Source organism: Opisthocomus hoazin, chromosome 4, assembly GCF_030867145.1.
Source record: "Opisthocomus hoazin isolate bOpiHoa1 chromosome 4, bOpiHoa1.hap1, whole genome shotgun sequence".
Lineage (NCBI taxonomy): Eukaryota > Metazoa > Chordata > Aves > Opisthocomiformes > Opisthocomidae > Opisthocomus > Opisthocomus hoazin.
This window is the reverse complement of record NC_134417.1, coordinates 41,077,586-41,104,720: the sequence shown is the minus strand read 5'-3', so window position 1 is coordinate 41,104,720 and position 27,135 is coordinate 41,077,586. Positions and strand designations below refer to the sequence as shown.

The following is a 27,135-nucleotide window of genomic DNA, read 5'->3' as shown; positions in this document are numbered from 1 at the left end:
GGCAGGCCTGCTGCTAAGCTGGCATCAGACACATGCCATCACCACCAACCACTTATTCCTGGAACTCAGTGCCCAGGTCAGCTTCTCTGCCATCACCTGTTATACTTTCTGCCTTTCCTTGATGAAGATAAATTTTCATCTCAGGCAGTGAACAGAGTTGTTTCTACAATGGTTAACAGCCCAATTAGCCTATGTGAAATTATTCTCTCAGACCCAGTTCTGTTCCTAACACCTTTCTCTGGACTCATTTCATAATTTTATATCCAATGATTTTTATTAACATCTGCTTGGCAGTTTAAGTAGACAGCCTACCATGCATCTGCAGATAAAGTCCGTCCTTCCACTGTCCATGTTGTTTTGCTACTCTGCTGCTGTGCCTCCACCACAAGAGAGCAGAACCATCTCTCCACTTCACACGCGATGAGCTGCTGGTCTCCAGCAGCCTCTACATGCGCAAACATTCCAGCCAACTCCTGGTAACTGCCCGTGGACTATCTGGCCTTCCACTACAAGGTTTGGAGCTAGCTACCCCAGAGGCATCACATTATTTTCGCAAATCAAGCAGTATTTTGGGATAGACATAGTGAACACAATCCTTTCTTAAACATTGTGTGGAGTCCAGCTTTTCTTCTTCAGCCTACAAATTAGTATCTCAAATGCACAGATAACATTATGAAAAAAAGCATAAAGTGTTTTATTCTTTATTTTAAATGAATAAAATAAATCTCAATACATACTTTGGAAATATTTAAAGACATCAGAAAAAGAAAACTAGACTTAAAAGCAAGTACAAAAGTGGCAGGATGAAACCAGTAGAAGCTAACACAATTTAGTGTTTCAAGAGTGAATATATAACAGCAATAGCAATTTTAAGTATTCCACTACTGCATTCACAATAGTGAAGTAATGAGATAGTATTTCACTAAGTGAAAAGCTGTGAAAATTGCAAGCTTTAACTGAGAAGTTTTGCCATTTTAATGACGGGTCTGAATATTGCTTTTATCTGCATTTATGCATATGTCTATGAGGGGGAGAGGAAGGCCCATAATTTCAGCCAGCGGAGTATTAGTTGGTGTGTAGCAGCTTTGTAGTGTCTTACAGAAAAAAAAGCACTTTTACAACCTATTCCTGGTTCTCAGACAAAGAGAATTCTAGCTTGTACAAACTGCAAGTCCCAGGAAATACTGACATATACAACCCTAAAACTATTTTTTATCTGTCTTTTTTTTTATTACAGCAAGACCTAAGAAAAATATTCAAGACCTTTCATTTTTATCAAAGTGCAATATACTGCATACATAATTCCACACCTGTAAACCACAAAGTATACATGCCATGCACTGATCCATACCAGTTCATAGGAGAAACTGCAAAAGTATGACTGTCGTGCATGTCTTTTGTCCTGACCAAAGCACACTGTGCAAGAAAGAAATACCTATATTGCATGTTGTAGAATAGAATTTACTAGTAACTTTTATGCCTGATCATTACAAAAAACAACTGACAAACCCTCTGATATCAAATCTTGTGCTTCAGCACCATCCTTGTTAGAGAACTGAGCTCTTGTTTCTTTCAGAGCTCAGTTACGTAACAAGTTTGTTTTTTTCACTAGTTTGCCTCCACTTCCTGCCCTGAAGTGTGATTTCCTGCAATAATTTAGTTGTTTAAAGATGACTATGTACTTCGCTAAAACAGACTTCCAAAAGAGGAGGTTACATAAATACTTAGCACGTTTAGAAAAAGCTAATTGCTTCCTACCATACTCAAAAGCTAGGAAGTAATGAAGTTATAAAAAATCTTAAAGTGAAATAAAAATACTGCATAGTCCTGTGTAATGTTACGTACTCACTCAAAATTAAAGCAGAAGTGACCCAAGAAGGACTTCCCACATTTTCATTTAAGTTTTGGGGGTTTTTTTTGTGTGTGTATAGTTCATGAGAGTTTTTGCATGCATACTTTCTTCCTATTTCCCTTCCAGAGTTTAAAGCTTTCCAATAGGTTTGTAGCAGGCATCAGGCTGCCACATGCGAAGGTCAACAAGGACTTGGTTGAGCTTCTGCATCCAGAGGTTACGCTCTTCTTTAGTATCAGCAGACAGCCAGTTTCTGAAAAGCAAAGAACTCAATGGATTAGATGCATCCTTTTCCACCTCTGCTTCATTGTTCTGAAAAATGTCAAGCTGATCATCCACTGAAGCCTAAATAGCAGGGGAAAAAACGCAATCCAATATTCCACCAGCCTGCTACCAAGCTACCAGGCATTTCCACTTCTGAGAAAGTTGAGTTCTTTGTTCTCAGAAGACTGAAATGGGACAGCAAGACAAATTAGGACCAAGTTATCAAAACAGCTCAAGCATCATTCCAAAGTCTTAGCATTTAAATGAGCTTTGCATTGGCACGTGTAAGTTGTAAAGCTCCTATGTTATAAAAACTATTACTTGAGGCAAGACACCCCTCCCACACACATCCCATAACCTCCCACCACCTTCATGACTAACCACTCACTTTGTGACACAGAGCGTGTCTCTGCATTGGCTGACAAGAGTCTCTCTGTCATCTTCCCTCTGAGGACGGACAGTTATTAGTTCAAACGTGTTGGGACGGGCACAGAACTCCCTGTTGGCGGGTTCAATCTGATGATTAGTGCAGTTAGCCAAGTTTATCCGGCCCAGAGGATGCTGAAAGTGAAGTTAGTTCATCAGTCAAGAATACTACAATTAAGAGTAATTCTGAACAACATATACTTTGACAATTTTCCCCATATTATCTGACACCCCCCCAGATCAATTACTCCATACAAAAAAAGAGAGATTCCACTTTTTGCATTTAAGAGCCATAGCTGAAACAAGATAATATAGACAATGGAACATGCCCTGCTCAGCCACATACAATACAGGTAACAAATCCATCCCTTACCAAAGGCTTAGGCTCTAGAAAGATATATGCTCACTTTTCCTTTTTCCTTAAAAGAAAAAAAACCAAAAAACACAACAAAACTTTTAAACTCTCAAATTCAAGAGAGCCTCATAATAAAACCCAAACTGATAGAGTAAACCCTGTCAAAGCCTGCAGAAAAGACCACCTTTAGGGACACTTGCATCATTCTTGTCAAAGCCTATAAGCATATGGATTCATCTTCAAACACCTAAATGCCACGTCCAGCTGCTTTAGCTCCCTCTGTAGTCAAAGGCCAGAGCCCCATAAAGAGCATTTCAAATTTCAAGGTAGTTATCTCTTTCTGCACTCTCTAGACAAAGGCTCAGCTGTATGCCTAAAGTCAGTTACAGACCTTGGCTCTGATTCTTCACTCCTACAGAATACCTCATCATGGAAACCTCACAGGCTGCTTCTTGGCTTGGAGAAGAGTTTGCTGTTTATTGGGCATGTTCCCTGTAGTATTCCATAGATAGTTAAAATAGCTGAAGTCACAGGAAAAAGAAGGATAGCTCCGTTTCAAAGAACATTAAGAAACAGGTTGCATATTGGTGATGTATGTACAGCAACGGGAAATTCATTTAAAAAACACTCCACAATTTAATGTAATCACTGCCCAATACTGATATTTCTGTACTACATCTATCCCTGCATGGTAGAACAGATAATAGATACCTCCCCTTACATGCACTACAAGGATAGAGTTTATATTGCTGTAGATGACAGTATATCAAAAGAATGCAGCTGACCCTTTCTCAATGATAGTGAAACAAGTCTAGAAGATTTTCAAGAAAAGAATCTGGAAAACAAACCAAAGCTTCTTTCCTGCAGACAAAAGCAGATTAGGAACTTTTTTCTTGCTTAACTCAATTTTTTTTGTCTATCTTCTACTACAGTAGGCAGAGATTTTTCCCTCTCTCCTAGCAGGAAAGAAAGTACAATGATATATTTCGGCAATGTCAACTATCAGCATATGGTCTTCCTCTGTTAGCAGGGAAGAAACTAAACTCGGGCATCTGGATTGGCATAGAAGACCAAAAGGACCCAAGTTTGCCATAGAGTTCAGGAAAGAAAATGTTCTGCCAACAAACAAGTGTCTAATGGTAAATTGCTTAAGTGAGTCAAAAACCCTCTTTAAAGCAGTCTTCAAAAGGACTTTCAGTACACACTGCACTAACAGGTTAAGGAGACAGGAAGGTTCACCTCAGTGACAGATGAACCGCTGATTTGTCTCATTAGCCAGACAGTAACTTAGGTTTCCGTGAGAACCATTTAAAAAGCACCAGTTTCAGCTACAACGCAGAGCTGTAACAAAAGGACTGCAAATAAGATAGTCCATAATTACAGCTATGTTTTGCAATGTAGAAGAATTGCACACTCTTCATTCTTTACCATGTTAAGCATTAGTCATTATTTTGTCTAAAATTTAAGGCAACTAGATACAGTCTGCTTATGAGGTTGTACAGTCGGATCAATTTCAATTAAATAATTAGTCATTTGACAAGCACAATGGATAGTCTTAAGACTAAAAGAGAAATTAAATACGGATCTTCCTCCACTTTTCCCCTTTCCCACCAGATAAAGTGGTTAGTTTCTAAGTTTACCCTGGTTTAGGTCAGATTTATGAAGGTATGTCCCCTCCATTCCCAATGGAAACTTTAGAAACTTGTATCTTGGGCTTTGAATATACTTACCTGTTCTAAGTCTAAATGTTACTGTCATTAAAAGTCAACAACTAGTTGTGTAGGATACTACAGAACTTTAGCCTTGAGCTTTATAAAACAGCATTACCTTTCGTTTTTCATCATCTGGGTATGTCCAGTAAGATACACAATTTCCAGAAAGCACACACCAGCGCCTATGCCATGCTCCAAATCCACTAACATCTTCGAACATAGTCTTAAAAAAAAAAAAAAAAAAAAAGGATAACATACCTTGAGCTTGGTCTGTACTCAACTATTTTTTCTACCAGAATGGTTCGCAAATATAATCCTTCATAGGTGTAAAAGTTAGAAAAGGAAGAAATATATACTGGAAGAGACTTCTATTAGTACGGTATATTTGTTTTCTAGATAGCATATAAAAATGGGCTTACGCTATCATTCTCAAGTTTGCAGCCTTTTGCTCAAAATGCACTTATCACTGTTATTGCAAATTACTAAGTTTTCATGTTGACAGTGGTAAGCACTCCCATTACTTTAAGACAATGAAGAAATACTTAGATACATGATAAATAGCTCATAAAACATGTATTAGTAGAACATAATTTATTATGATTAGGTATTTAAGTCATCTTTGACTTAAAGTTCAGGATTACAAAATGTCTGGCTATTCTGCAGGCAGCACTCGGGAGTCCAGTCAGTTTAAAAGAAATTAGAAATTGATTTTCAAATATTTGTGTTGGCAGTTACTTTACTGGATGCAAGATTACACCAGTTTCATCCCCCATTTCATTAGTACTGGAATGGAAAGTTTAGTATCTGCCTTCTATCCCTGATCCCTCTTGAACTTGTACAGAATTTTTCTTGCAATTAATTTGTGTTGCATCTTTCACTCTTTACAATTCAGATGATATTTTTTAACGGGGAAAGGAGTTTCCAAACACTTACTCTGAAAACAATTAGTAATTCATGTAGACCATTCTTCAGGTTTTACATAGTGTATCGTACAAGTAAACAAGCAATTTTTTAAGGTAGTACACAAAAACATGGAATAGCAAATACCATAAGCGTGTGAAAATACTTGCATCTAATGAAGTCTGTTGAACTTCAGTTAAAGGGAAAGGGGACGTAAAGAACTGCTTAAAAAGAGTCTAAAGAGATTCTGATTCCTGAAAACACCAAAATAACAGCAAATGTTGTTTTGCAGAAATATTTTCCTAGCACGTTTACTGCCATCTGCTGGAGATGATCTCAAGAGCTCCCTCCACTAGGCCAACGCTAGCAGCTCCAGTTTCCAAGTCCATTTTTAGAGAGAGAGCTGCTCAGTATGTTTCTGAAAAAAAATACTGTTGTTTCCTTGTAAGTCAAAGTCTGTGAACACAGTGGAAAAAAAAAAAAATCCTTTTCTAGGGGGAGGGTTTTTTACTAGACAAAAAAATATCCGAGACTACCTGTAAGAGTTTTTCACAGAGAAATTAGAATCTCATCTCACACCACAGATTATAGTAAGCGAAGGTTAACTGAAGTTCAGAATAACAAATAAACAGTGTTTAGAAGAAAAAGATATCACAGAATCACATAATAGTAGGGGTTGGAAGAGACCTCTGTGGGTCATCTAGTCCAACCCTCCTGCCGAAGCAGGGTCACCTACAGCAAGCTGCACAGGACCTTGTCCAGGTGGGTCTTGAATATCTCTGGAGAAGGAGACTCCACAACCTCCCTGGGCAGCCTGTGCCAGGGCTCCATCACCCTCAGAGGGAAGAAGTTCTTCCTCATGTTCAGACGGAACTTCCTGTGCCCATTGCCCCTTGTCCTGTCACTAGGCACCACTGAAAAGAGCTTGGCCCCATCCTCCTGACACCCACCCTTGAGATATTTATAAGCATTTATTAGGTCCCCTCGCAGCCTTCTCTTCTTCAGGCTGAACAAGCCCAGCTCCCTCAGCCTCTCCTCGTAGGGGAGATGCTCCAGTCCCCTCATCATCCTTGTAGCCCTGCGCTGGACTCTCTCCAGTAGCTCTTCATCTTTCTTGAACTGGGGAGCCCAGAACTGGACACAGTACTCTAGATGAGGCCTCACTAGGGCAGTGTAGAGGGGAAGGAGAACCTCCCTCGACCTGCTGGTCACACTCTTCTTGATGCACCCCAGGATCCCATTGGCTTTCTTGGCAGCCAGGGCACACTGCTGGCTCATGGTTAACCCGTCGTCCACCAGTACGCCCAGGTCCCTCTCCGCAGAGCTGCTCTCCAGCAGGTCCACCCCAAGCCTGTCCTGGTGCATGAGGTTGTTCCTCCCCAGGTGCAGGACCCTGCATTTGCCTTTGTTGAACCTCATCAGATTCCTCTCTGCCCAACTTTCCAGCCTGTCCAGGTCACGCTGAATGGCAGCACAGCCTTCTGGTGTATCTACCACACCTCCCAGTTTGGTGTCATCAACAAACTTGCTGAGGGTACATTCTAACTCTTCATCCAGGTCGTTGATGAAGAAGTTGAACAAGACTGGGCCCAGTACTGACCCCTGGGGGACACCACTTGTTGCCAGCCTCCAACTAGACTCAGCGCCGCTGGTGACAACCCTCTGAGTTCTGCCATTCAGCCAGTTCTCTATCCACTTCACCGACCACTCATCCAGCCCACATATGCAGACTCCTAAAAGGTAGCTTTAATTTAGGCATGTTTAGAAGATAAACTAGGAAAGTGGAGGTCTGGTTCAGGGGCAGGGGGAGGAAATCAAGCCAGTTTTAAGCTTTACAATCACTACAAATACATGTGCGAAGTTAAAGAAATTTAATAAGACCTGTAATTTCCAAGGAAAGAATTTTAAATTCATAGCTTACCAAGAACCCTTTTTCCTCCACAGAGGAGTCCACTTGGCATTTTAACTTTAGATATATATGACCTTCCAAAGGAGACAAAAAGGGAACCTGCAAGAAGTAAAACAATTAGTCTTAATTTTGACACCGCTCAACTCTACCAGCTCAAGCAAGCCACCTGCACCAGTATGTTAGCCCTGTCTTGTTCTTAGGATCTTCAGCCAGAAACAAGCAGTGACTCTCAAGCAAGACAGTGATAACAACTTTTTGTATCAAGTTCATTTAGAAGCTTTTCAAGACTTATTTGCTTATTAGTTTGCTCAGGACATATGCACAAACATGCTTCTATCTAGAAAAACAGGTACTCCGAGCATGGTTAGAAACAATGCAAGGCACCAGTCTGCATCCTGCAAGCTTCTCAGTTTGACATTGTTAGGAAAAGATGAAAGTGAGCTTAAACAGGATTGGTACTTGGATGCCATAAGCAATTTTGGCAGATACTGATGTAGTAGTGCCTACTCAGATAAAACCTAGAAGGGGAAAAAGTAATGAAAGCAGTTCTTAACTGGCACTCAAGGTGTTGAAGACCCAAGTCAAGTCCCTTCTAACAAAAAAGTTCCAAGGTCTATATTCTACCATTGAAAAAATGCAGCTTAACTACTGTGCCAGAGGTTGGTTAAGTGATTATTCACTGTTCAAGAGTTTTGTGGAGGAGCACGCAGCAAAGATTGCCTTTGGACTTCTTCCAATACCTCCACACATAACACCCCACTACATTGAGCTCTCCCCACCACTACTGTCAAGAAATCACATCCCTTTTTTCCCACAGGGCAGCAAAGAGACAAATTGCTAGTCCAAAATGCAAATTATGATCTGCAGGGTATTATACATACCCTATTTTCTTGCTAATCTGAATAATCAATACTGTAAGAATCTTGCCCCCCCCCCCCAAAAAAAAATCAGAAACATTGGTACTTTTACTAGAAAAACAGGAAAGGTTGAGGGTGCTGCTCAAACACAAAGAACGAACTATTTGCCAGGGAATAGGCATATGTACACAATAATGAAGTGGCTTTTAGAGTCATGGAATCAATGTCGATCAAACAGAATTAAATTTTCTTAATGGTTAAGATGAACAAGAGTAACCCTCAGTAGTTAAAAGAGTACATCTGTAGGCCTCAGTGAACCCTTCAGAACACTGAAATAAGTGTTATGGTTAGAAATTGATCACTTTCAAACTGTAGGCATACTGCAGCTTCCTCCCAAACACATAATACACATGTGCACAAGCAGGTGATTAAATCATTTATACATGCTAAATCTACTCAACTAATATAGCATGCATTACAGCATGCATGTTTTGCTCGTGTACTTGGCCCTACAGTACAGAACAGCAAAATTTTGAGCACCAGGTAGGAGTCTGCATGACCACTTGAGAAGCAAAAACAGTAAAATGTTTGCACGTAGAAATAAATTGTCTCAGTCCGGGATTTTTATCAGCAAAGACAACTATAATCCTACATGCTACACTAGGGAACGCTGGCTTATATCCTCCCAAACCATAGTAAAATCCATTTCTGGGTGAGGGCCTCAAGGAAATTTGGCCTATTCCCCACTTCAGGTATGTGGTTTTTGCATTCCTTTCTAATTTATGTCAGGACAGAAGAATCTACTTTGTGGATTATGAAGTTTACCAGTGAAGAGCTGTGTGACAGTAAAGCAAGAAGACTGTATAACAAATGGAACATATGAGTTATGCAGAGCCTATGCCACCATTACTAATTACTAATGCAGGTCTCAAAACACCCTGCTATACACATAATGAGAAAATATTACATTATAGTCAAAAATATATCCCTTTCAACAGCAAAGTGTGCCTTTGGGGCAGAAGCGGTGGAAAGAAATCAATTTGTTGAATAGCCAGCTAGTTAAAGAGAAAACTGAAGCTCACGCCTAGGTTAGCTTGCATCCCAGTGCGGTCATTCAGATATCTACCATAAGTTGGCTTACTGTTACAGAAGATTATATGTAAAGATACTCAAGATAACTCTCAAGAATTTGCAAAAAAATGGGTTTCTTAGGAGACTTTTGGTTACAAATAGATGATAAATACTAAAATTATCACCTGCGTAGTTTTGAGAGAAAACATACATAAAATTTAAAGATCAATTATTTCTTCCAAGCATTCAAATTTACATAATTCCTAAAGCCAAAAATGTATACACCAAGCAAAATATTTAATTACACATCTGTGTACAAATAAGAACCTCATATTTTGAGGTGTTTAGTACTTTCAAAATTTTAGTTCTTTGCGATTACTTTTTGCTTAAAAAAGAGGTCTTGACAGAACAAGGTCTGAACAGAACAACAAACAAGATATTTAGTTCCTGAGCGACTGAGTTAAACCAACGTTTAGACTGCCTGTCATTTTCCCCTGGTCCTCTATCAGCAGTAGCTGATTCTATGTTCTGTACAGTTGATCAAGAACTTGGCTCAAATTTCTTGACTAGCAATCTTTAAGAGAAACCTCAATTTATTTTGAAGTAAGAGAAAACCTCCTCTAGTGATCTACGAAGACAAGAGACACATGCTAGTTAAGGAAAAACCCTAGGTGGCCTAAATAACTTAGACTTCTAGCAGCATGCCTATTATTGTAAAAGACATGGAGTAAAATTCTGCAAGTCTTAAAGGCTCCTAACATCTTATGTTTAGTTAGTATACCTTTATAATCTTTTTCTTAAAAGAATTTAAAAAAATAAATACTGCAAAAAGGCCAGGCAGGCATAAGCAACGTGCACTAGGAAGCAGTTGCATATTTTAAGTTATAAACTAGAGGATCATAGCAACCTTGTCCCAGAACACATAGCCCAACAGTTCCTTTTGCTCCCCTTCAAAATTTATCTACGGAAAAAAGAAATACACTCAATGCGATTAGCGTAAAGTTAATGTTTTTTTTTAAAAAACGGACACAGTTATACATGAGTACATTTTGGTCCTTACTACGCTGAATTTTAACAGTGCATATAAACGGGAAGAATAAAACTCAAAAAACCCACTGTGGCAGCAGTTTGATCCATATTAGAAATGCATTGAAGAAGTTAAGAAGCAGCTGTTTGGTATCACCACAGGCCAAGTGAAAACTGAAGCTTTAAAGAGGCAACAGTTAAACAAAAAAGTTAACTGACAAAAAGGGGAATTCATATTCATAACTGTTGAAGTTTGCACCTGGAAAAATTTAACCAGGTGATGTTTTCCCTGGAATTCTATTTGAACCGTGTGCTTGTGTTACAGTTTACCAGTCCACTCCAGTAAACTAAAGACTAAACTAAAAGTTCAAAGCCAAATTGGTGAATATAATGCAAAATCTGCTTCCCATAACCCCATGAACAAGGAGCTGCAATAACCAAGCCATACATAAAATAGGATTTCTACACATATTCCTCATAGCCAGAACTATTTATGCTGAAGAACCAAAGCTGGTACTTCTGAAGTTCACACAATCAGTAACAGCAGTGCAATTCAACTCTTAAGTTTGTGAACTGTTTCAGTAGTCTGCTTCTATCCACAAAAAATAAAACTTCTAAAAAGCAAGCTGGGATTATTGCGGTATTTTGTTTTTAATCTCGTGCACAAGCACAACCAACCCTTGTTATCTCTCATCAGAAGCTGTAATTGCAGTACTACTATCATCACCATAAGATTTAATGAGCCAAGAAGAAAATTTAATTTTTACACTGCTGTTTGGATAGATAAAGCTGTAATTTAGTACTACTACAAGCTGTATTAACTTTTGAATTAATTTAAGTTAGCTTAGGTTAGCTGCTGCCATAGACACGTATTAAAATAGGTTTTAGGTGTAAGATATTTGAGGTCAGAGATTACAGCAAATGTAATATTGTATTTTTCAACTTGTAATTGTCAGAGCCAATAAACATTCTGTTTAGACAAGGAACTAATGGTATAAAACTCAATAATAGCTCAAAAAATATTAAGGTAGTTTGGCTGTACAAATTTAATTAGAATAAGAAAGGAAACTCATACTCCTAACTATATTCAAACAGTAATTTTTGAGTCAATTCAAATCAAATACTTCATTATCCTTAAAACATACTAAATGTCTTGCAGTTATCGCTAAGACTGTAAGAACAATGAACAATATGAAGACCACGTAGAGAGATACCAACTGCATACATGAATTTTTTGTCAGTGGAAGCAAATCAATAATCAAATGCCTTCATCACCTTTGCATAACCGTACCTTACATTGAGCTACAGAAAGGAAACACCACCTGGCATAATAATATAAGTCTTTTGCTGTTGTATCTCAAAATTACATTTCAGTCATATGAAATTAACTATGAGTAAAACTATACATAAATTTTATATATATAAAAATACATGACATTATATATAAACCTATATGTTTCATTTCTAGGATGGTGATTTCACCTGAAAACAGTAAACCCAGACTCATTAGTTTTTCTAGTAATATGCAGTTACCTTTGGATTAATAACAAATAGTTCCCATTACCTTTTCCAATGCAAATTTGGCATTTCCTACAGAAGACAACGATAGCTTGTGGGATCCAACAAGGGTGAAATTAGTAGTGCGTACAGCATTATGGCCACCTGGACTGGCCATGGCTGTGGAGAAAAGAAGTTGAAGTCAAGCCATAACACCACACAATCTGGATGCTGCAAGGCTTAAAAAGGCTTTATTTGTACCACTGTATGCGTGTCCTACTCGGTACTCCAGGAGAAGTACTCTTTGCAGTGCAGCCCAGAAGCACATTCAGACAGCAGCTTGGTGGACACCATTTGTGCTCAGTAGATATTTTCTTTCAGAAAGAAGTTTTGAAATATTCACAAAGGAAAAGACAAAGCATTTTAAGAAGTCTCAGGCGGGCAGAGAGCACTCTCGGTCACACAACAAAGCACACATGCCCTGCAACAGGAGCTTGACTTTCAGCCTCTTAACCTCTTCTCAAGTGACACACTGCAGTTTTCCAAAATTTGTATACCTATATTCCTCTTTGCACTTGCATCAATAGAAACAAGCACTATAGCTCAGGCACAGGAATCTGACTAGACACAGCAGCATAGCAGACAGTCCAGTTAGTTCATGAGCTCCTTATTGCTGCAATTTGTACTAAAGCTAGCTCAAGTATCTCATACTGTCAGACAAGTGTCTAACACATTTTTATCTAGTCAGAAAAACATTCAGAGATGCTGTTGTTCTCCCTCAAGAGTCAGAAATCTACAAACATGTTAAAAACACTAAACACAAGCAATACTTCAGAATCTGTTCATATTTTCAAGTTTGCTCTGTATTACTTTGTTGACATCAGACCCTAGTTTAAAAATATTAACATTTGAGTTCACTTTTTTAGGAAATTAATGTAAAACACAAGCATCTGACACCAGATAATAATTTTGATTTTGTGAACAGATCTTCCATTAAACATAATGGTAACTCAGATATAAACACAGGGCCAATTTCTGGGCTGGCAAACTGACATAATTCTGTGTTTATTAGTCCCAAATTATCATCTGTTACAAGTATTATTTATTGATATATGCTTTATACAGCAAGCATAGATTGTTCATCTTGGCATAAGACATTTAGATTTTACTTACCTGGAGTAAGAAGGGTGCTTTTCTAGAAAAAGAGAGAAATAAAAGATTAGTGGAAACGTAATTTCTGCCAGTTTCTACAGAAGACTAAGCTAGATTAGAAAGAAACTGGATCTGAAGTACTAAAACCAAACAAACAACTTGAAAAGAAAGCCCAAATAAATGTGTAGTAACTGCATATTTCCAGCATTACATATTTAGAGCTGTTACCCATTTCTTCAGCTGATAGCTGAAGAGTTTGGCAGAAAGCTGGACAGTTAGAGTTTCAGGTAAGGGACACGAAGAGCCCACTATGGGCACAGCCTTATTCAGTGTGGGAACATGCCCTTTGGAAGTTGTCATAACCAGATCTTATTACCATATTACATTCATACTTACAGAGGTAATAGATGTTAATAATCTCTTTGGAGTAATAACCTACAAAAGATTATAAGAAGATAAGTGTATTTGCTACTGAATTTGTCCATCACTGTAGCATGAAAATTAGACAGCAAGACTACTGAAGGTTTATCATCTAAATCAGTTTTTAACATATACTAGTTATTACAAGTAAGTCTTGTTTTCTGAACCCAGACTGAATATAACATCTTTCACTCAAAGAAATGCTACATTTCAGAAATATTTACCACAGAAAAGTTTAAGTATGCATTAGCTTGGTATGGACAGCATGCATTTAAACAATTGTAGTAGACACATTTTTCCTTCATATAAAAGGACTTCAAAGTTACATTTTCTTATTAAAGAGTTAACAATACAAGCACAAATACTTGAAATGTGCACCCTATCCAAGCTGAAATAGTTATGTCCAAGGAGTTGTTAACACATTTGCTTTAAAAATAAGCAACTAGTGCTTTTCTTTTTTCCCAGTGTTAAGTAAAAGTGTTGCAGTTGATCAATGGAACCTTTAAGACAAATTAGACTGCAGGGGAGGGCATATTGACTGGTACAGTTTAAGTCAAATAGAGAGTAACAGCCCTAAATCACTATCAGAGGCACCACACCTAATAAATAAAAGTTTCCAAAGCATAGCATTTTGCAGAACTAGTAAGACTCCTTTTCCTTCCCCTCCAACATATTTCAGACTCAACCAAGTGCTGCAGGTCCAATCTACTAATAGCTGCAGGGCTCCATAACCCATCTGTCACTACAGATGTTCCAATAAAGAATAAGATTAAGAGCAAGCAACAGATTATCTAAGACTATCCATCAGCTCTCCCTGAAGACTGCAGTTTTCCTAGTGTACCTTTTGTTGAAATACAACATACTGATTTTCACATTTCATTTACCTTAGATTTACTTGCTTTTTTCCTTTTATCAGTGCCTGTAACTTCTTTTCTCTGCACCTGTAAGGCAAGAAAGTAATAAGAAAGTACAACCCATCCTTCTCCCTTATACATCCTCTTGACAGGAAGGTATACATACCAAACTGTAAACTTCTATATTTATTTCGAAGTCATTTGACACATCATGCCTAAAAGGGAGGAGGGGGGGGAAATATGTTAAACACAAATGGAAGGGTTCAAAACAGGGTTTTTTGTTTAAGGTTATTTATTTCTTCTTCCTGCCTTCCACTTGTTAAACATCTCCAGGAAGCCGCTAGGAGCAGCTAGGTTAACTCAAGAGAAGCTTAGTCACAGTGCTGACTAATAGCTAATCTCTCACTAGTAAGTCAGTTTGTTCCTGCAGGTCAATAGGGCTGTCTGAGATCCTTTCACGTCTACAACAGTCATCTCTGCTGCAAGCAACATCGCTGTTTTACAGATTTGAGTGTATTACTATTAAGATACTTTATAGAACAAAAGGGGAGGGTGGGCAAGGGACAGACAGAATGCATCTACCATTTCTCAGATTGCATCATTCAGTCCACTGCTGGCACAGATTTCTAAACAGAGATTTGTTTTTGAGCAAGTAGCTTGAAGTGAAAACTTCAATTGAGTTGGACTTTAAAAAAGGGAGCACTTATTTATTTTGGAAGACCTTAACTCTTATATGTTAGCTAAAAAGCTGTGAGTTCAAATGGCTGTTTGTTAGTAAAAGTTTTAGTTTTAAGAGTACTGTTTTTTCCCCAGACACCAAAACCAAATAGCTATATAAAACATCAGTTGCTGCAAAAAAAAAAAAACAACCACCAACCACATCATCTTAGGCAGAGATAAATTAGCTGATGGATGGTGGAATAAGTCTAGATCGCTCTTTTGAGAGAAGTGCATTCCAGCTATTTCTTGAAGCAGGAAATACCACACCACAAGATCTCACCATATTTGTTTGCAGAACATGACATCCTTATATGAAGATTTTTTTAAACATTTTTACATGTGCTCCACCATCAGAGTGAACCTGGTTCCAAAACAGTTTCTTTATACTTACATAGTAAATGTCGTAGTAAAAGTAAGAGCATCTCCATTCAGGGAGCTGGCAGTACTTGCTAATGGAGTTGCAACCATGTTTTCTGCTCCAGATCTCAGTATTATTACATAGTAGTAATTTGCTGCTTCTGTAAATAATATCAGATGGCTTTGTTACCTCGAGGTGTCCAAGTATATAAAAACCCTTAAGTACTGCAGTGCCATTAAACACATCTCTGGTTCCTCTCACTTAAACACTTGATTACAGTCAAGATTTGCTTATAAACTTACTCTTAAAACAAGGTTTTTTTTCTCCCCTACTGCATCCACTAGTAAGATCATCTCCACAGGATTCACAACTGCATTACTGCCTGGGGCATCTCAGGCCAGACCTACACCACACGGTGCATGAGAGGCGAGAGGAAGAACTTCCGGTCAGATTCAGCAGTTAATCTTAGTTATTTAGATTCTTGTTATTCTCTAGGCTTGCCAGCTTAACCACGCATCAGCTTTCACTACTGCCCATTCTCCTCCTTTTTCAGTTCTATGAAAAAGAATGGTTACGCAGGCAACTCACTTCCCTAACTTCTCACATAAGGGGAAAAAAAGAAAGATAACCATAAGAGCACATGTCAATAGTGTCAGAAGATGATTTGGAGTTTGTGCAGCAACTTGATGAACAGTAAAGCAAAAGCATCGCATAATATCATACCACATTAAAAAAAAAACCACTATTTGAGTGATCTGTTATGTAAGACAAGTCACTGCTTTCAGAACTGGTGAAGACTCCAGTAAGCATCGATTTGTACTCTTTATATTTGAGGTTCTCTTCAGAGATGAAAGTGATTAATAGAGCTTGTACTGGTGCACAAGGTATAGCAAGATGTTACCCTTCCAGAACAAAGTTTTGATAACAGAATTCATAGTAGTTTGTTCAGACAATTTGGTGATTGCAAGAATTACCGACAAACTAAACATATAGAAAAGGATCTCGAATGGTTACGAAATAACAGAGATGAATTGTCTCATGCAACAAGAACTGTAACATGTTGGGGGGATCAGTTAGGTGAGATCTTTACATTCATATTCTTGGCTGTGGTTTTATTTGAAGATACAAAAACACACTTTACATTTCATACAACATGTAGACAAGAAACACTACTTGTGTAACCAGTATTAAAAAAGATATTGTCCAATTACTTTTGTCAAGTTCTGCTGAGGCAAGAAGTAGGAATCCATTAGAAGAATCCAACTACACTGTGACCTTACATAAAATAGCACTGGTTATTGTAGGCTTGCAGACTCCTTAAACAACCACATGATGCATAAGCTTAATATGTTCCAGAATAAGTCTCTAGACCTACAAAGAGTTATTACCAGATATTGTTCTGGAACAAAAGAAGAAACAACACTAACACTTTAGTGACTTAAATATGACAAGGTAACAGAAGACTAGCCTTCGCAAAGTAAGTAAGTATTTTGGGATGTTAACAGAAGGATTGAAAAAAAAAAAATAGAAGCTTAATGATCATTTCACACAACACCAAAGGTCAGAATTTATACAATGATATTTAGTATTAGACTTGCATCCTTCAAAAAAATTCCAAGGCAACAAGAGAGAAGACAACCCAAGATACAAAATTCTACTTCCTCCACAACAGGTCAGAAAAAAAAACAAAATATCTAAGACTGGCTTGTAAAGTCTTCATAAGTTTCTTAGATTTCACAAGCAACTAAAATGAAAATATTGAAAAAAACTTAGCTAGAAAGCAGATCGAGTGTATGTAACTGCTAAATTTTCATCGCCCTCAGAGTTCCGAGAAACACCAACACAGAAGACAAAAGCCCAAGGAGAATAAACTAGAAATACATGTAGAGAGGATGGGGATATAGGGATAGAAAGGGTAAAGCTTTCAGTTGCTGTCTTTACCTGGCTTTTGAACTGTACCACATACAAAGTCTGCTTTTAGAGGTAGACGCATTTCTGAAATGGAAACAGATCCCCTGGATGGAGCAAATTCAGTGGATGTAGAAGCAGCTTTATTTCTTCCACTGTGAGGTCCCTCACTCTTCAGTTTATTCAGTTCTTCCAATAAAGCAGCTCTCTTCTCAGCTGCATAGAGACATTTAATTATAGTTGTAAGAGAACAAAGAACTGGACTTCTTTTGCCATAAGTATGTAACATGCAACATAAATGTTAATCATCTTCCAGAATAGTAGGAATATTAGGGACAAGAAAGATACCAAAAAACATCCTCTTGCCTATAGAAGAAGCTGAAACAGAACAGATATTACCCTCTCCTGTTTTTCAGGTGAAGAGCTATTAATAAGCAGCTAAAAGGTAGCATAATAAACGCACTGCCAGAGTTCATCAATCCTCGCAAAGCGTTCATGACAAAGAACTGAACTGGCATCTGAAAACCTACTTGCAATGAGAAGTAGTCTCTCTGCCTCTGCTTCCTCTTGTGAGCCTTTTCCATGTTCCTCATCAAAACAGCAGTTCAGAGCTTGACTGGCTTGATGAATCACTGTCTGCTGCATGTTGATCTCATTATTCAGCTCCTAGAGTAAATCAGTAGTAAAAATAATTAGCAAGAAGAGATTTACTGTTACATTTGAACAAGGAAATACCATGATATTAGCATTTTTGGATATGTTTCAGAAACATCAGATCATTTAGATAGTAAGCTACAACTATCTTGCAGCTTGCTGTTACTTCTGCAACAGAATATTGCAGCACAACTTTTTTCCACCTCAGCGGTAATTTAAACATGGTGGGGAGTGAATGACTTCCATGTTTGTACGCTCTATATCCAGTCTAGTCTTCCCTTCACCAGAGAAAGCAGCAGTTAACCAGAAATTCAGCAACGCAGATGAATGAGGCACCATTGAAGATCAGAATATTGCCTACTGCAAGTAAGTAATTATGAACCCTGCCCAATTCAAAAGAAGTAATAACATAAAGAATCCCCGTCCCCCTTCTCAAAACAATAGCTTTTTCTCTCCAGACTTACACTTTAGTATGATCGTTTTAAGGAATGCATTAGCTGTTAAAATTATGCAGTATCATTCCCCATCGTTAGATATTTACGCTAAACAACCTAATTTCACAGTTCTAAGCAGTATGTTCACGTCCTCGGAGTCACAGGGGAAATTAAGCAAAGGAATAGTAAATCATAAAAAGTGTATTAAGTACCTGCATTTTCTTTTTGATATTGACTTGATCAGGTGGGCCATTCTTTTTCATTTCTAGTTTGGAAGAAACATCTTCTTTGCGAACAATGATTTGCTTTACTGAAGGACGATCGGTTTCTTTAAATCTTTGAGATCTATATGCATCAACACTTTTAAAAGAGGAAATGCCATTAAATGTTGCACAGGTGTGCCAAGCTTTTTTTTGATTATATACATACATATGTATCAGATACTGATGTTTTCCAACTTGCCCAAATGGCTTTATAAAGTATTCTATCAGCTCATTTTAATGTTAAGCAACATAAAGGCTACACAGAGACAATCTTTGATAAAGGCAGAGATCTTGGAAAAAGGCTTCGTTTGTAGCGTAAGCAGCATGCTTCGTTAGAAGAGTTTAAAAAGCCAGTGTCTTAATTTGCACACTTACAGAATGTGAGATTTTTGTGTTTATTACCTATACGGAAGGTTGCGATCTTCTGACACGGAGCCAATACTGTCTCCAGATTCTGCCCTGGGGACCTTAGTCCTCTGGAACTTTTCAGACTTCAGACTTACATCACTGATACTACTACCTTCGCCAGTTGACTTACAAGGTGAAACAAAGGCCTGGAGAGAAGAAAAGGTTATACTACAGATATCTGTCCACATTAATCATGATCTGTTTCCTCTTACCTTCATGATTACATATAAACAGTAAATTCGGAGGCTGCTTCATACTATTTAACAGACTTTTACAAATACTTTCTAGGACATTGACCAAGATCTTATGTTTACTTAAAGACGCCAACATATCATTGAACTTGATGAGATTTCACCCTTAGTTTCCAAACTGGTACAGTTACATAATTATTTCTCTTCAAATTTTCATCAGTAACCACTTGATAGAATGCATATATACCACTGGAAGTCCAGCACAAGCAATAGATGTATATACTCCAGCTTGATTTAGCAGAAGTTAAACTACTAGTTTCACAGAGCATCCAATATGCTATGCTATTTTTAGAGGAAAATAACTTTACCTCACTACGATTTTATTAGCAAAATGTCATTTGTAACTTCTTCATTTGCCCAGGTATCACAATACAACAAAGTATCACTGTTCACAAGCAAGTTATATATCTCTGTGTGATAAGCAAGCCCTTCCCCACCTCCTAAGAACCCTCACCTCTGGACCAACAGATTCCACTAGAGGGGTTAACAGAGACATCGATGAAATATTCAGTGACTCTTCCTGCTCATCCTCATCACTTTCACCTTCCAGGCTCATGCTCATTTCTTTCTTCAGCTTTTCTATGTCTGGACCATCCTCTTGAAGAGCTTCAAAAATTTCATTTATCACTTTTGAGCTATCCATCTCATCATCCACACTCATTTCAATTTCATATACTTCATCTGAAGGGTGACATTTAAAAAATTTTAGTAGCATCAAGACTAAACTCTTCATTCTCATTGAATGAACAAAAAGATGTTAACAGATAAGCCAACTATTTTCACTTTTCCAGCTTGATTAAAAAGTATTTTTTTATTATAGTCAGGCATATAGAACCCTAAAGTATACCTTCTATCCTTATTTTAATATACTATTATCACATATGCTGCATAATTTATACAGAGAGGGAATAAAACTATGCACTTGTTAGACAAATTTCAACATTTTAATTCAAACAGGTCTGAAACTTAACTGCAAGTCCCATAGCAGAGCAGTCATTTCTGTCCTTTCCCACTAAAATTTAATGTCAGTGTTTTAATATTCATTGAAGACTTGAAAGTCAAGATAGAAGGGTTATAAGAAAAGAAGTTTCCTGATTTGTTTTATGTAAACCTCATTACAAAACACACATGAGTGTCAACAGGTGTTTAGCTAATTAATCGTTCAGACTTCAAGGATATTAAGACTCCACTGGACAAGTGGCAACAGATAACTAATTGCATTAATATGCATCTACTCAATACAAACCTTTCGGTTTCTCAGCAAGTTGTTCAAGTTTAGAGACAGACATCACTTTTACAGGGCTCTTTGGCTCAGTGATCTTCAGAGGACTGGGTTTTTCAGTCTCCTCACATTTAGGAGCATCTAAGTAGTTTATAAAAGAGAAGTCACTGAAGATTATGTCTAGTCTTTGAATTTTTATTTTTTAGTTATTGAATTTTCGAAGTTTGATAATATAGCTGACAACTTACTAAAAGCTCACTACATTAAGTATTCCAGTTAGCTTGCTGTCAAAAAAATTAGAATACATACCCTCCACAACCTGTAGAGTTAGACTTCTATCTTATAATCAGAAAACTGATAGCACAAGAAACAACACTGAAACCATAGTGGAGTGCAGCCACTCAAGAGCAAAAAGAAAAAAATTTTTAAAAATAAGTGAACAAAAAATACACCACACAAAAACCCAACTAAAGAGATATTGTCTTGTTTTTCTAGAATCACATTTGATCGCCTGTTTCCCTGTAATGTCTATAAGAAGCATTAACTAAGTTCACTCTTTTCACAGAGAACTGGAGGCTCTTCAATTCAGTAAGCACTAGAAAGGATGTCATGAGCACCTCAGAATTCATTTCACATCCCCTACTATAAGAATTAGTATTATAAGAGGATACTGACAACAGAAAAGTTCCCTCCCATTAGATTATTGTGGAAGTTTGGATACTCAAGTACAGTATAGATTAAATCTATACTTGACAGTTCTCATTCACTCTCCCTGCACTTAACATACACGAAAGTACGAAACACTGGTAAACCCACTGAGAAGCAAAAAAGCAGTCTTGCCAATCTTTCAAGTGGTATGAGAGTGCAGAGTATTATTATCATATGAGAAGATTTAGACAAACCAGTAACCGAAGAAGAGGTCCAGTTCTATACGTCAGTGCTACTAACCTGTTTACCTGCTCATAAACATCAAGGGCAGTGCTTCAGCCCAGTATCAGCCACAGGCAAACAGCGACAAGTCTCACCTGAAGACTCCACACTGGGAGATTTTGCTGGCCTGACACCTGTTGATGTGTCTTCTGCTGATCCAGAAGTGGTAGCCTCTGAACTAGGTGGACGCTTCGGACTAGCCCGAGATTGGCTTTCCTGGAACAAATGAAAACATGAACATTACCTCTTGAATGTACTAACATGGCTAAAAAAACTGCCAGGAATAAACACATTTTTGCATCTACTAGGAAAAAGAGTTTGCTTATCAAATATCAAGTAGGATCCTATTTATGTACAAAAAAACCAAACACGTAAACATAAAAAAATCAATCCATTAGCTCAAAACAGTACCACTTGTCTCCTTAACTGATTTGCAGGAGGAAAAAGTCTAATAATTTGTTAATAATCAGTCAAACCACTTGACAAGCAGTCTTGCATAGCCTGGGCATTCACAAAACATAAGTTTTTACCTTTTACTTACATTTTCACATCTATCCCTGCATTCAGAACATGTTAAAGCAATTCACAGACTATCATCTTTTGATAAATAGAAGTAACACATTACCATTTTAGCTTCTGGAAGTTTTCTCTTTGAGCTTTCACTTTTCTCCGCACTCCACAGATTGCCCCTATCAAACCGGCCACGAAGGCATGCAAGTTCTCGTTCACGTTCCTAAGTAAATAAAGGGGAACAGGGGAAAAGCTGTCAGCTTTAAGATGTCAAAACATTTCAAATTCCTCAGTTAAGTGCAGAACAGCAAGAATCTTCCCCAAGCTTATAAGCAAGCTATGAGTGCAGTCATACCTGCTTAAGCTGAAGTGCTAAACTGGCAGTAGAGGAATTTTCATTTTGTTTGAGAAGCTTTTCCTGGATTGTCCTTGTATTTGGGGTAACAATGGGTGTTCTGCACGCTGAAGTATTCGTAGCAGGACTCCGTGCACTACGCTCTTGACAGCGCTCCCCGAAGCGTTCCAGGAAGGGCTTAATTCCTGATCCCCCTACAAGGACAATTGTTTTGCCTTAAAAGAAACTCTCAAAAACACAGAAAGAAGTCACTGCAATTCTGCATCCTGAGGAAGGCTCTCAGTGAAGCAACTAAGCTGTCTCCTTTACAGCTCTTCTTTCATTATACTCCATACAAACTAAACCTGAAGTGCAAGTCACCACAGTAGCAGAACACTGAAATTAATAAAGCAGCAAATCAGAGCAAAAAGATGCCCTTCTCTTACTAAAGTCCACATGTGATCCACTAGTTGTTTAAACTGGTTTGCTTTTTCAACATTTCCTCTACAACTAGCCTCACTTGCATCTTTCATGTAAATGAGCATTCTAGTACATAAGGCATAGACATTGGCATCCACCCCACTTGTAGCTTGTCATTCATTGTCAGCTTATCTAGAGACACACATTTTCTCTACTGGCCATCATTTCAAAGAGTTCAGGCTGTTCGTCCAAGTTTCTGACCCAAGGAGCAGTTGAATTTAAAACTAAGGACAATCACTTGTTTCAACATCAATGCTACCACTCAAAAGACAGACACTATGGAAAGTTAGAGCATCTATGTGGCATTTAGCTTTGATTTCTTTTAACTTATGCAGACTCTTTACCTTATATAGATTGGATACACATATTGCCCAACAACTTGAAAGAAGCTCTGAATAGTCTCGATTAACTGATGTTAGCAGGATACATTTTTACATAGAGAAAAAAAGATAAATTGATTTTGCTCTCAAGAGTTACAAAAACCACATCCAAGAAAACGCCCCTGCAAAATATGGAAACTGTACAATTTATTGACCTCTTCAGGACTTTACTCAAGTTACAGCAGGAAACAGGCATTATCTGATACATTGCCATAAATTCTTAACTAATATGTAGTTTTCCATACAGAACACAAGTCTAATTTGAATGAACATTTATTGAAGCTGAAACACAGCTTACCTGGTGTTGTGGGTTTACCCTTTGGTTCGAGTTGCACATGTGTTCCTTTGACTGGCTCTTCTTTGGACTGAACTGGTTGAAGCAAAGTTGATTTTGCTGTTTGTGTAAGCTTTTCAGTTTTCTGAGGGCTGCAGGGATTCTCTGTTAGCAGTTGTTGTACTTCAGATTCTTTAGAACAGGGAACAGTGACTTTTGAGGATTGTGTTAAAAAGTTGTTTGGATCCTTAACAAGGAAAAAAAGAACAACAACAACATTAAGATGAGACTGTACATTCTTATTCTCTCAAAGAGAAAAAGAATGAAAGCATTCTGCATACCATACTATAACATAACACACCTATTCCACAAAAAATTGAAAAAGCTGAGAACAAGTGTTATAAGCTCTTTGTAGAGTTTTTTAATCCAGTATTTCAAATTGTTTCAGCATTTGATTCCAAGTGCTTTTGCCAGCTATTTTAGGTATTTTCCCACACTTCTCTAAACAAAATTGCACACAGCAGATATTGTCATTTCATAAGCGGCATGAATTGAACAATAGGTATCTGGTACTACTAATTTCAGCATCCTGACTGAATTTTCATGCAGCACTAATATTTACAATTTAAATCAATCAACTGTATGAACTTAGAGTGAAACCCAGTACCTCCGTGAGAAGCCACCTTCTGATAGTCAACAGAGCAGCAATCAATTACTTTGACATTAACTTTTAGAAGACTTACAAGTACACTCAGTTTTAAGTCTCAGTAAAAGGGATTCTAAGCTGTTTCATGTCTGCTATTAGAAAAGGGCAAGTTGCATTGCAATAAACCAGAAGTTGTAAATAGACTAAGATTGCTCACACTAAATCTGTAAATCCAGATTAAAGCCATGAGTTAACATTTGTCCCCCCCGATACTCAAATCAATTTTTAATCAGCAATTAAATCAGACACTCACCGCTATCTTTGAGTTTGCCGGTTTATTAATAGAAGCCTCAACAAGCCTTTGAGAACAGGATGCAGCTTCCTGCTTTACACTGCTACTATTGATTCTAGCAGATGCTCCACTTGTAGCAGACAATTTGGATAAACAAGTAGTGCCAGGCTGTTCTTGTGCATTGTTTTGCTTTGCAGATGGATGACTTAGGTCATCTTCCCAGGAACCAATCGTAGCAGCAAGGTTAGCTAAACGGCCTCTCCTCCCAATGGGGGTATCACTTGCCAGGGCATTAGATGTCTGCTTAGGTGGAGAAACAGACAGATCTTTTGACTGGAGGGGAGACAGAGGAACACATTCAGAGGGATCTGCAAAAAAGAAAACACGTTTATTTGCTAATAAAATACATTGAGGTATATTTGTATCTTTTCCACTTCACTACATATTGAGTTTATCTTGCTATCAACGGAATCAAGCTACTATCTCTGAAGGCATTGAGACTAATGAAGTTAAATTAAGGCTCATTGCAAAGCCAACACATTTTTAACCAAGCAGTTTACTAGTTGTATGTCACTGTTGTCATGAGCAAGGCATCACACTATTAGGGAAAAAATGTACAAAATTAAGCTGTAGTCAACAGTTACATTATTTTAGGCCTTTCCCGGTGCTGTCTAAGAATTGTTTATGAAAATATCAACATTCACAGAAAATTATCTTCTGCTCGCAGACATCATCAACACAAACACTGAAAAATACCAATACAGCTTAGCAAGGAAACATACCCTCACTATCCCAGCAGCGTCGCTGTTCTGCCAATTTCTGCATACGTGTTTTGACTGAAAGAGCTGCAGGATTTTCTGACTTGGCATTTGTTTTTCCTTTCTGAAAAGGCTCAACCAATGAAGCCCTGTTAGAAGCAGTTACGTGCAACTCTGAAGTCATCTCAGGAGAATGACGGCTTGGGGAACTTGAAGGAAGTGGCTGTATGTTCTCTGAACTGGAAGCTTCGGTCTCTATATTGTTAGGGCAGAGCCTCTTTGATGGTGATGGCTTTGTACCAGGTTTCACTGTACAGGTCAGAGTATTCAAGCAAATTAGTGTCCAAACAATCTAAAATATTTTCAGAGACAATACAAAACTGGAATGCAAAGTTATGATTTATGAATACCCTGATAGGCCTCCCAAAAAACTGCCCTTCCCAAATTCTATCAAGAACAAGGCACTATCTTTGGCATTAAACAATTATTTCTACATAGCTTACTAATTACTTAGAGCATCTGCTCTCGGATTAAGCTAAATATTAGCCATATTCAGTCCTAGTGGCCAGATAAACTAAACAGCAATGGGTACAGTTAAGATAAACACTAAGGGTTTTCCTTTGCCCTTAGAAAGCAGAATGGACTTGAGTCAAAAGCCAATCTTTATTAAGCTTTTGCAAAATACCTTCTTCACCAGGAAGAGGTGCCTGGTTACCAGTTTCTAACAAAGGCTCTCTGACCCTCTTGGTCTGCATTGTGGGTCTTGCTCCCATCTTGGGCCGCTCTGCCATTTTCTTCTGCAGGTTCTCTCGCCTGGCACGGGTTCTTTCAAGGAGTTTCTGAGTAGTCAATAAATCATGTGTTACTGTACATTGTAATAAGTTGGTTAACTAGTAATAACAGCTCAAATTAAAAATGATTGAATTTTATATAGTACCTCATAGGATCCACAACACCAGAAATTTAGAGTGAAGACTACATTAAGACAAACGCAGCTCTCAGATGTTGGTAACTATCTACTGAAATGCAACACGATAGAAATATTCAAGTCTGGCTTTCTGACTGACTATCTCCTCCTGAAAGCAGGACAAACAAAACATGTTTTCTACACTGCCAACTACATGATTTTTCTGTCCACCGCCTTTCTCTCACTGTGATAACCCCTGATCTCCATACTTTGATTTCACCATTGCAATACCCACAGCTTCTGCCATTTTCAGCCAGTACCTGTTAGACAAAAGGTACCTCACACTGTAGCACATTCCAACCTACTGTCTTGCTATCTGGTCAGTCAGTACATGTTTGCAGGTTACCTGAAGTTCTTTGGCTTGCCAGACAGATAACAGGCTGCAGCATTTTCTTCACAGAGGCAATGGTTTGGGCGTTTTCACATAGCCACAAGCTTCCATGAAAACCATAGAAGCGGTTAAGTTTCAGACTCCTACTCTTTTATTGAGAAGAGGTGAAGCTAGCCAGAAGGTTCCAAAGTTCCTGTCATTAAATCAACTAGTGTCTTCCATTAGCTTGGCTTTCAGAGGAAATTAGGCTCAAGAGACACAAGTAATGGCAAAATTAAAAAAAGGAGGGAGTCTTTTGTGGAGCCTGAAGTCATCAGGAATGTTTGAAAGTAATCACTTTTTTTACTGGATCGCCACATGACAGTCTTGAACTGTCAAGTCTTATTAGTAGGGTTTTTTTGACACATTGCTAAAGCATATAGTCAGTCACCTGATTGGCACTAACCCTCTAACAAAATAAACAACATTGAAATTATTGCCAAGAGGTCATTAAAAAAATTCAACAAATAAAATGCATGGCTGTTAATATTAAAAAAAACATGTTGCTATTACACCTTCTAGATCAAAAGGTGAATTTCTGTTCCTTAAGTTTTAAGAACAGACTAATGTAATAACTAGTTGTCTTAATAAACAGGCTATTTATCACAATGTATCTGTATACAGAAGAACACAGAGACACCAATTATGCTACCCAACCTTTCACTCGCTATTCATACATTT

At 37.9% G+C, this 27,135-nt stretch overlaps 1 protein-coding gene across 1 annotated transcript; it reads right to left on the bottom strand.

The window, feature by feature from the left end:
* Positions 1 to 742: 742 nt before the first annotated feature.
* Positions 743 to 26,535, bottom strand: ANLN (anillin, actin binding protein). The gene is made up of 25 exons (XM_075417890.1): positions 26,483 to 26,535; positions 26,270 to 26,344; positions 25,803 to 25,942; positions 25,142 to 25,426; positions 24,381 to 24,727; positions 23,446 to 23,668; positions 22,309 to 22,502; positions 22,069 to 22,176; positions 21,539 to 21,659; positions 20,538 to 20,654; positions 19,746 to 19,972; positions 19,035 to 19,186; positions 18,582 to 18,729; positions 17,812 to 17,947; positions 17,315 to 17,497; positions 15,407 to 15,533; positions 14,462 to 14,510; positions 14,326 to 14,382; positions 13,418 to 13,456; positions 13,043 to 13,064; positions 11,937 to 12,049; positions 7,431 to 7,517; positions 4,725 to 4,832; positions 2,505 to 2,677; positions 743 to 2,105 (listed from the first exon to the last, which is right to left on the bottom strand). Exons 1-25 carry the CDS (start codon positions 26,533 to 26,535, stop codon positions 1,982 to 1,984), a joined length of 3,408 nt encoding a protein of 1,135 aa, XP_075274005.1. The 3' UTR covers positions 743 to 1,981.
* Between the last annotated feature and the right edge of the window lie 600 nt (positions 26,536 to 27,135).